The following is a 10149-nucleotide window of genomic DNA, read 5'->3' as shown; positions in this document are numbered from 1 at the left end:
CTCACAACCATAGACTCAACATATATATACAGTCTATATCACAACATAGCGCAAGTAGCTAGCTATGCTATACCTGTCCAATACAATGTAGCAATTTCAGCCGTAAAGCAGACGTTTCTGTTTATTTTGAGCAGTTAGGGGGATCAAATTACCTGTATGTGTTCACACTCACTTCAATTATGTCTTAAAGTGGATTCTGTTTTCCTATTTGTGTATATGTATTTATTTATTGCTGTCTAATTACGAACGATATTTTAAACATAGCGCTAGTTACAGTGGGAGTTTTATAATCCGTGTCTATGGCAACAGCACGTCGAGCGGCCGGGTCACGTGACTACGCCGCTGGCTCGCGGACCGTATAGCCAGCATAGCAGACTCCTCTTTTGCCCTCAATCAGTGCAGTGTTGCCGCGCTGAATTCAACCAGCCATGACTACAATAGGAATATAAAAGGTCTGCGGCGAGGGTTAAACTCTGGTAAAGCCAGCCCGAGACCAGAGACAACACAAGCTTTCCCCGGGGTAGGTTGTTGTTCGTTAAGAGCCGTGTTGTTGACGTGTTTACGGGCACTATGATGACATCGTAACAAACGGCTAGCTAACATTGGCTAACCTAGGTTTAAAACACATAATGTCAGCTAAGCTGCCTCGTCGAACCGAAGCAAAACAAACCGCGGTGTGTTCATGCTAATGACAGCTTAGTAGTAGCAGCTATCGCCTTGTCAACACACATGTTGTCAACATACGACATGTATCCTTACGCTGGTAATTTCCATTTTGTCCCACGTCATTCTTTCTCATTCATTTCTCATGCAGTCTCTTCTGTGGGTGTGTGTTTTTCTTGGAGGTAAATGTGCACGGCCCTATTTTACTGATTTCTAAGCATTTTTAATGGTGTAGTTTCCTGGCATGACTCCATCGCTGGTGGTTGTCCCTGCTTTATGTCCCTGTCCGTTGAGGTGACAGAGACACTAACTCGTATCCTGGTCAAAGATTAGTTTAACTGGATTGTCTATCTGTCTGTGTGTGTGCATTTGGGTGTGTGCATGTGTTTGTGTGGGTGTGGGTGGGGGTGGTATGTGGGTGTATGGGGTGTGTGTGACACTAACTCCTCTCCTGGTCAAAGATTAGTTTAAATGGTGTGTGTGTGTGTGTGTGTGTGTGTGCTGTCTTGAAGGGGCACTTACTTTCAAAACATTGCACACCCCTTCACAACCTTGGAATGTGCTGTATGTGAGCTTATCACCAGTAAACACTGAAAGCTGCATCCCACATCAGTTTTCTTATTGACATTTAGACCAGATACAAAACATATGGCAATTGCTATAATAAATGGGTACATAAGCTCTAAAGCATCTGAACACCCATTTTCCCATATTCTGGCTCATTAGACTCTGCTCAGGGTGAAGGTCGGCCGGAGCTTTGATGGGAATTTAGGTCACAAATTATTTTTACCAATAAGAATTATACAGCTGTCATTTGCCCCGCACTAACAGGGGATTCAGGAAGATTGCTCTCAGTCAGTCTTTGGACACCCACACAGTCCTGGGAAGAGGCCCAATCGGCCCTTTAAAAAGTCATTTAGTCATTAGTCAGTCTATACAAAATGAATCTACAACTTTTAAAATATTGTTTTCTTTTAATCGTCAACCAAAAATGCACATGCCAATCATTTGCTGATTCCATATGCTATGTTTAATCTAAAAACAAAAAGTGATGGATTAGTCAACTATAAATAACAACCGTTGCACTGCAGCCCCAATGAACTGAAAAATACTCCTTAACTGCTTTTTTTTGTATCAGTCTAAAGTGCTGGAGCCAGAAATTGCACACCATGCTACTTGCATTTCCATGGTGCTTAGTTCATTCCTCTCATGTCACGGCACATTGGGAACGATTGCTGGGTGGCTCATAATTTAGACACATTGCCCTGCTTACAGTAACATTGCAGTAGAAGTCACACAGCCATTCTGCACGCTCACTGAACCACCGCTAAACAACAACTCGTCCCGAAGAGGAACTGCCGGTTTACCTGTGTAACGTTACAGAAACAGTAGTTTACATAGGGGTGGGAATCTCCAGAGGCCTCAACACACAATATCATCAAGATATGATATCATCACGGTACGATATCATCAAGCTACTCGTGTCACGATACAATATTATTGAGAAAATATTCCAAAAGAAAACCGTTTTATCTAAGAAAATACATTCTGTCTGTTCCTCTCACTTCACTTGTATTGCTGCAAAATGGGATTGTTAAGCAGACAAACTGACCAACACATGTTTAATAAAAGATCAGTACTTGGTGTCTGTGTATCGATAGTCTTGCCATGGAAAATATTGCAATACTATGATGTATCGATTCCCCCCCCCCCCCCCCCCCCCCCCCCCTAGCTGGAGGTCTCAAGTCCATGTTGTGAGTTTTCTTGTATATTCAATTTAGTTTTTTCAAGTTCTGAACTCATTACACATGCTAAACAGCGACGCTGTGACAAGAAGATTGGGGAAGTGTGGTGGTGACTAGACGTGAAGTTGCGGGCAATGCAAACTATTTTGGTTCCTAAAAATTGCGGCATAGTCAGAACTTTTGGCTTCCTGGTAATGAGTCATCAGATGGACTGCCTTGTGTGATAAGACAGAAGCAGCAACGGCATGCAGGTTAATGAAGATTGTCACTGCCCAATGTGAGTGGAGTGAAGCTGAGAGTTGCGCATGCGTCACTTTGAGACAAGTAGCACGCAAGATGCTAACCAGAGACTTCTGTAATGTCAAGTGATGTTAAGTTAAGTAATGTATTTCATTATTTTGTGGCTAACCGCGAAACAGATCTGTGTGAAATCTGTCATTGTCACAAAGTGGCGCATGCGCAACTCACACGTGCACCCGACTTCACTTCTATCCCAAGGACCATGCAACACGCCGGGCTGTCAGGCCAAAGCTGAGAGGGAGAAGGGACCTGATCTAAACCTGAAGGAGAACAGTTTCAGCCCTAACCGTGAGATAGATAGATAGATCTTTACACAATGTAACATTTACATTAGAGCTGTATATATTAACGATAAGTGTCAGATGTTAAATTAATCGTATTTTGATAATAGGTTACTCGTTTTGAGTGATTCTTTTTTTTTTTTTTTTATGAAACCAAAGTAAATGTTTTACATTTTCAGCTTCTTAAAAGTGAACATTTTCTAGTTTCTTCCACCCTCTGACATTAGACTGAATGCCTTTGAGTCTTTGACAAAACAAGACATTTCAGGACGTCAACTTGGGCTTTTGGGAAACACTGATCCACATTTTTCACCCTTTTCTGACATTTTATGGAATAATCAACAAATTGACGAATCGCAAAAAAATAAATCGGCAGTGCAAATGAATGTTAGGTGCAGCTCTATATTACGTATGTGCCAAACTCCAAGCCAGCATGATTTTTGAATGTACTAAGTTAATTGGGGATCACTGATTACCATGGACTTTGTTATTTAAAGGTGCTCCAAGCAATGTCACAGGTGTTTTAGGCTAGAACATTTGTTTGTTGGGGGTTGGTGGGGTTAGTGCGCGGAAGCACAGAAGGGAGGGGACAGAATGAGGAGGAGGAGGGGCAAACGAGTCTCGTTTGGTTTGAAAATACTTTGAACGTCAAAAAGAAGTCACCCAACATCGCTAAGAGCACTTTTTTTTTAAAGACCAGGCTCTTTAAAAGTAACTTTCTTTCACTGTGAAGTCCATGATCTCACAAAGGATCGATTGTTGATCACAAGTCTTACATTGAACTGCCTTGTCTGTTTTGTAATGTGTAGCTGTCAATGCTGGACACCCCGATCTCCCGGCATTAAGATCTGTGAGGCTGGGAGAGACGACACCCAGCCGTCCATCAAACTCCATCAAACCCCGACCCAACATGATTGCCTCCAGCGACGTAGACAACCGAGGTGAAGGTATTCAAATCAAGTGCACTGCTTTAACATTGTAATCTCTTGTTTAGGATCACAAAACAGGAGTGTACTCTCGGTAGTAGGGCTGCAAAATATATAGTTTTTATCGTTGTCGCAGTATCAGCTGGAGAATTGAGCACATGCCAAAGATTGCAACATATTGCGAAAGACACGTAGAGATCTTTTGCATTAGTTGAAATTATCAGTAGAAAACTGCACTTTAATGCATTTTTATGTTCAATTAACTAATGTTGCATTGTAATTTGGTTTAATTTAGCAGAACAATGAAAGCAGAAACAAAGTACACTTTAATATCTATTTATTTATCATTAGCGTTAATGCGATGTTCAACAAGTTTATTGCATGTTTCTGTCATGATGCTACCCTAGTGGGTATGGTATGTATACACTTTAATTGTATATATGATTTATTTACTCTAGACGTTTTGTCCTTTGCAACCATAAGAGACAATTCTTTTTTTTAATGATTTTGTATCTAATTTCTTTTCTAATTCATTCAAATTCTATAAAAATACTAGCTCAAATTGAACACCAGTGTGTGAAAGAACTTAAGTTTCCTCACCTCAGAGCCTCAGTTTCACTTCAGTTTGCCGTTTCCACACTGAGTAGGACACAACATGGAATAGTCTTCTCCTTATCCCTCCTACACTAAAACATGCCATAACAGTTCCTCTTTGCTTTTGAAATGAGGATGTAAGGAACGCAGTGGGAATCAAACCCGGGTCTCCCGCACCAAAGGCATGTGTGAAACATCCACTGCGCCATCACCAGGATAAGAGTAGATTTTAAAATCTAATCTTTCTTATTCAGCCATGTACCTGTGCATTAAAAGTTATTTTATGTCACTTTAAGAAAGTAGTTGTAAGATGAAAACTCATTAACTTCCTGAGCTGTTTTTTAGTGACATGCGACAAAGGGCTTTACATATTCTCGTCTTTGCCCTCCCTTCTCTCCTTCGCCTCAGCTTCTTTATTCTCGGACCCAATTCCCTCAGAAATGGATGCACTTTGTCCCTCTCCTCCAGGACCTACCAGGCCCCAACGGGATTATGAGAGGATTGGAGGACGGAAGGGAACCTCGTAAGTATTCTACATTACACGTCATTTTAGCTGACGCTTTTATGCAAAGCAACTTACAAATGTATATTTATTTATATGCCTGTGGAGCAACTAGGGGTTAAGTGTCTTGCTCAGGGACACATTGGTTGATGTATCGCAGTGGGAATCGAACCACACCAAAGGCCTGTGTGATACTGCGCCACCACCAGAATTTCTTATTCAGCCACTTCTCTCGTTATACGTGTTCACTGCTGTCTGTGTTGTATATTAAATTATTTTATTTCATTTTAAACTGTATGTATTTTATTTCCTAGTCCTCCTTCCCTTCCCCTAAGTGGCTTTGTCACTTGTAAAGTTCCCATTGTAAAAAAGAACCTGTTCTTAAGGACTTTCGGCTTTATCTTGCACCCGGCGCTGCGCAAAGCCCGACGCATGTGTCTTTGCTAGTTTAAGACAGTCACAGTTGTCAGTTTCCCGTTCAGCACCACGTAAATGCACCTGCACCCATCTGTACATCCATGGGCGTGCTGGTCATACAGGGAGGTGTGTTCAGGGGTTAGGGTTGGGGTTAGTTCTGGGCGTATTGACCAACAAAAACCTGGTCTAAAGTCAATAACGAAGCATTTCATTGTTAGTTTAACAGCGCATTAGTGAAATGCGCCTAGGCTCGTGCACAGCACGCGCACACTGCGCTTGTTACACACAGGGGAGAGCAGCAGCACATACACATGCAAAAGATTGCAGCTAAAATTTGACAATGAAATAATAAAATTGTGTATATCTATATATTTAATATTACATGTTATTACGGGTGCTTTGACTTCTCCCACCATCAGATCAGTTTCTTCTTCTGAACATCTCTCCTTCCTGCTCATCATGATAGCAATGCGCCAAGGTACAAACACGCCTGGCTGTTAAAAGAATGGGAGATGGAACTCTGATTGCTTGATCGCATGGTCTGCCCAAAACATTAATTATAAGACACTAAGCACAACCCTTTTGAACCATGCGCCTAGTGCACGGACCCTTTTTTTCCGCCGTTGAACTAGCAAAAGTGGTTTTGGACACGCCCTAAACGCACCTGTGCCATGCGCTTCTTGCTGTGCACTTAGATTGTTAAAATATATATATATTATATAATGTGTTACTACCCAGCTCGTTAAAGGGAAGCAACATTAAACCATGTGTTTTCAGAAGTTATTTATTAACATACGGGTTTAAAAAATTAAAATGAAAGGGACTTACAGAATTATAGGTGAACAAACCCGGCCCGTGGATGTTGTTGAAACAATAACAAATAGGCTCTCTTTTTTTTGTAAAAATAGAGGTAATATAAAAGCATCAGTTGGTAACAACACTGTCTAAATAGTTGTAATGAAAATGTGGAATGCCTTTTTTCTAATGCAGAAATCACTACTTTTCCTCCAGATTTTGTCAGACTCTTATACACCTTCTGAAAGGGAACATCGGCACCGGGCTGCTGGGTCTGCCTCTGGCTGTCAAGAATGCCGGCCTGGTGGTAAGTACACACAGATTTCATTATCTGCTCACGCCCAGTCATATGACTGGTCTGGAGACACTAAATTAGATCCTGCTCCCATTCCAGTCAGATTGTCATTTTCAATATACAGATGTTGTCAGGCTAGTGTTGTAAAGTGAGCATTTTTTTCAGCTTTATTTGATTTGGGAAAATACATTGTGGTTGTCATGTAAAGCAGTGTCTCCCCTGTAGTTACAAGACTTTGGTGCAGCACCTGAGCCCGGAAAATAAAGATGCAACAAAAAAAACAGCGAATAAGCACCAGACTAACTGAAAGACGTGTCAGATCTAGTGATTGTAGTTGAACTTGTTTAGGCTCTGACACACCAACCTGATTATCGTCCCTCAGGCAGTCTGGCGGGGTCGGGGACTCGAGTCTTTCCTATGTGCTCCGTGCTGCCGTCAGCCGGAGGAGCCGTCGGCATCCATTGGGGCCGATTTAACTTGTTGAATGGCCTTTTCTGCCGACGGTCGGCCATTGGGTTCCTGTGTCAGAGCCTGTTAGCAAGTTTTCTCTTTAAGCTTTTTGAGTTTTATTTATTATCTGCTCGAGTTTTTCCAAAGTTTTAGACACAGATAGGGAGATATTAATGGTCTAAAGTTGCATTTTGCATGTTTTTTAATTATTATTAAAAACATACAATTTTCTTATGGAAAACCCCTAAACCTTAAAAAATCCGTCATTTTCACCTTCTTAGATTTCTTCACTGGTGTTTTTGTTCTAGGTGCATTTCCCCCCCATGCTGTGACTTTTTGTTCAAAGGATTGTGCAGAGAGCTGTGGTTTGCGGTGTGAAAAAATTTACATGTTGCACCATATGGAAATATCGTGGCGGCTGTGTGATAGGCGCAGGTTTTTTTTTTTTTTTTATAAGTGGTTATCTTGCGCCTACAGTCCAGAATCGTCATGCATCAATAAGTGATACAGAGGAAGTAAAGGCTCAGGTAGAAAAATAACTTATATTATATATTGCACTTGACTTTGTGTTGATTTTACAAAGAAGAATGGTGAAAAAAAAGTGAAGTTATGTAAACCTCTCTGGTGTGGAGGTGGAGACTGATATCCAATATCATCCCCCTTTTTGTCCTGTCCTATTTTTCTCTCCTTAGCCCTGAAGGAATTTACTCCATAATGTAAAGCACCTTTGTTTTACAAAACATGCACACTGGTGCAACAGCAACTCCTGATATGAAAGAAAATGGGACCAAATACCTCGTTGTATGAATTGTATCATTTATTTTCGAAGTTAATATTGTGCTTCAACAGTAATGCAAAGATAAAATAAATGAATCTCTGACTCTGCTTCCTTCCTTCCTTCCTGTCTGTCTGTCTTTGTCTTCCCAGCTCGGCCCTATCAGCCTGCTGTGTATGGGCGTTGTAGCCATCAACTGTATGCAGGTGCTTGTGAAATGTTCCCACCACCTAAGTGCAAAGTAAGTAACAACACCTTGAAAGTTCTAACACTTGAACTACAGTTTTCTACTGAATGCCTGCCATGTTAACTCTTCCATCAGGTAAAGTCACGTTGAAGAACAGATAACAATTCAACTTCCTGATGTGTCAGTAGTCGACCGCGGCTTTGGGTGTCAGCTCATTCTCACAAAGCAAACAGCATGGACTTTGTGTCTTAAAGGCAAACACGTTCATGTTTGAACTCCACTGTCCATAAACACTGGGTTTTCTTTTCAGCACACACAGAAAATAGAGAGGTCCTCATGGTCTAGAGCTCTTGACCATGAGGAGATATTTACAAAATTTCACAAATAGTCACTTACGATACCTTTTTAATAGACCACAATGCAATGCAGCCAAAGTCTTGACCTCTGCTTTGTCTCAACTTGCTCTCTTTCTCTCACAATAATGCCAGTGCTCTGTCCAGCTAGACATGTAAACCACTTAGAGGGGCATCTTTTCTTTTTTTGGGTGGAATCCTAGAAAACCTTTTACTAAACTTGACAAAGAAAAGGCAGGTTGACATAAAGTGGCTTTAATTGAAACTCCCTCTCCATGGGGTTTATGTATTTTATTAAATAATTGCTTCTTTCCTTTCAGTGTCATTTGTTCACTTAAATGTAAATGGCCTGTATTTATATAGCGCTTTTCTAGTCTTAACGACTACTCAAAGTGCTTTTACATGGTAAAGGAAGCAATCACCATTCACACCATGTGGCCGATGCTTCGACATGGCCCTGCTGGGCCAGGGATCGAACCACCTCCAAACCCTCCACTTGGCAAGCAACCACTCTACCACTGAGCCACAGCTGCCCCCGCACTTAGCGGCCTACTGCGTCAACAGGGACTTGTTTGTTGTGGCCGGTTGACAAAGTACACTCTGCTGTGTAATTTAACAGCATATGGGCTCAGAGTTTTGTAGCCACACACACGGCGTAATGTAACTGTGACAAGCTCCACCGATCAGAGGTGATGCTGTAAATGTTGTCACCACTCCAATTTGAAACCCTCCGATTATGTAACTGATCCATTGAGGCAATAAACCCACATGTAGGGATGTAACTATACACTTAACTCCCCATTTTATACAATTCAGAACTTAAGTCCACAATACGTTTTCTTCAGAAGGTTTTAACAGAATGAGCTGCAGACAAAACAACAGATGTCCTCTTATCAAAAGTGAAACTGAAACTGTACTGTAGGATGCATTATCAGTTTTACAGCTGTTAGTGTGTTTGCACTATAAAGCATTATCAGATTTCCATTAGTGTGTGTGTGTGTGTGTGTGTGTGTGTGTGTGTTGCATTTGCTGCCAAGTCACCCTACCCTTCTGCCATGTTCCTCAAGGGATGTACACCCGTCCCGCCCTAACACGCCACAGAGGATTAAGTAAATAGAGAGCATGACTGAAGAGCTTTCAAAAATTGAGAATTTAAAAAAAGCTATAAGAAAGATTGTTTATAGCGTAGCTTTGTCCTACCAGACTCGTACATTACATTTGTATAGAGCCACTCTGGATCTGCCATAACCAATCGCTACTGTTTGGTCGTGACGTCGGAAAACCTAAAAATACACCGCAAACCCAGACGGTGTACTGAAGGAAAATCTAAATTGAGGAGAAGTACGTACAAAGGGGGAGCAAGGCACTATCAGTCAGTGCTAAAAGCTAACTGGACATTTGAAAATATGACTTAAGTTTCCAATCATGCCGTAAAAACAATCTGTAGTTAAAAATATAATTAAAAAAACATCTTAAAATGCATAAAAAAATAACTCCCAGGCCCGGTGTGTCACCAGGCTGGCAATCCACTGTGGGAAACACTGATATCTCAATATAGTGAAAAGACACTCATGGGAAAAATGCTGCTCTTCCTTTTTCTCAGGTTTCTTTATTGCAGAGTCCAAGTCATCACTTCCTCTTGTCCGCTCATAGATATGCAGGAGCCACATGTTGCATTTACTAATCCTATACATATGTAGTTATCAATCCACATATGGATGGGAAAAGATTTGGTTTCCACCTCCACCCGTTTTTAGCTGTTTCACTTTCTTCCCCAACCTGTGTTTTTTTCCTTTTCTTAGCGGCTGTAATGAGTCTTTTTATTTGACTTTAACGGTTTATTGTTTTATGAAGTCATTCCTATCT

General features: G+C 41.2%; 1 protein-coding gene across 2 annotated transcripts in view; it reads left to right on the top strand.

Annotated features, from left to right (window-relative positions):
* The first annotated feature begins 331 nt into the window (after nt 1-331).
* Nucleotides 332-10149, top strand: part of slc36a1 (solute carrier family 36 member 1) — a 37099-nt gene continuing 27281 nt past the window's right edge. The window contains exons 1-5 of one of the 2 annotated variants that reach the window (XM_034883950.1): nt 332-519; nt 3797-3936; nt 4978-5032; nt 6440-6530; nt 7896-7984. In XM_034883950.1, the coding sequence (XP_034739841.1) occupies nt 3900-3936; nt 4978-5032; nt 6440-6530; nt 7896-7984 (272 nt within the window). In that variant the 5' untranslated portion in view covers nt 332-519; nt 3797-3899. Of the gene's footprint in view, nt 520-3796; nt 3937-4917; nt 5033-6439; nt 6531-7895; nt 7985-10149 lie in introns of both variants that reach the window. The other variant, XM_034883949.1, reaches the window with a different exon arrangement.

The sequence above is a fragment of the Etheostoma cragini genome, chromosome 10 (genome assembly GCF_013103735.1).
Source record: "Etheostoma cragini isolate CJK2018 chromosome 10, CSU_Ecrag_1.0, whole genome shotgun sequence".
Classification (NCBI taxonomy): Eukaryota; Metazoa; Chordata; class Actinopteri; order Perciformes; family Percidae; genus Etheostoma; species Etheostoma cragini.
This window is presented reverse-complemented; position numbering and strand designations above follow the sequence as displayed.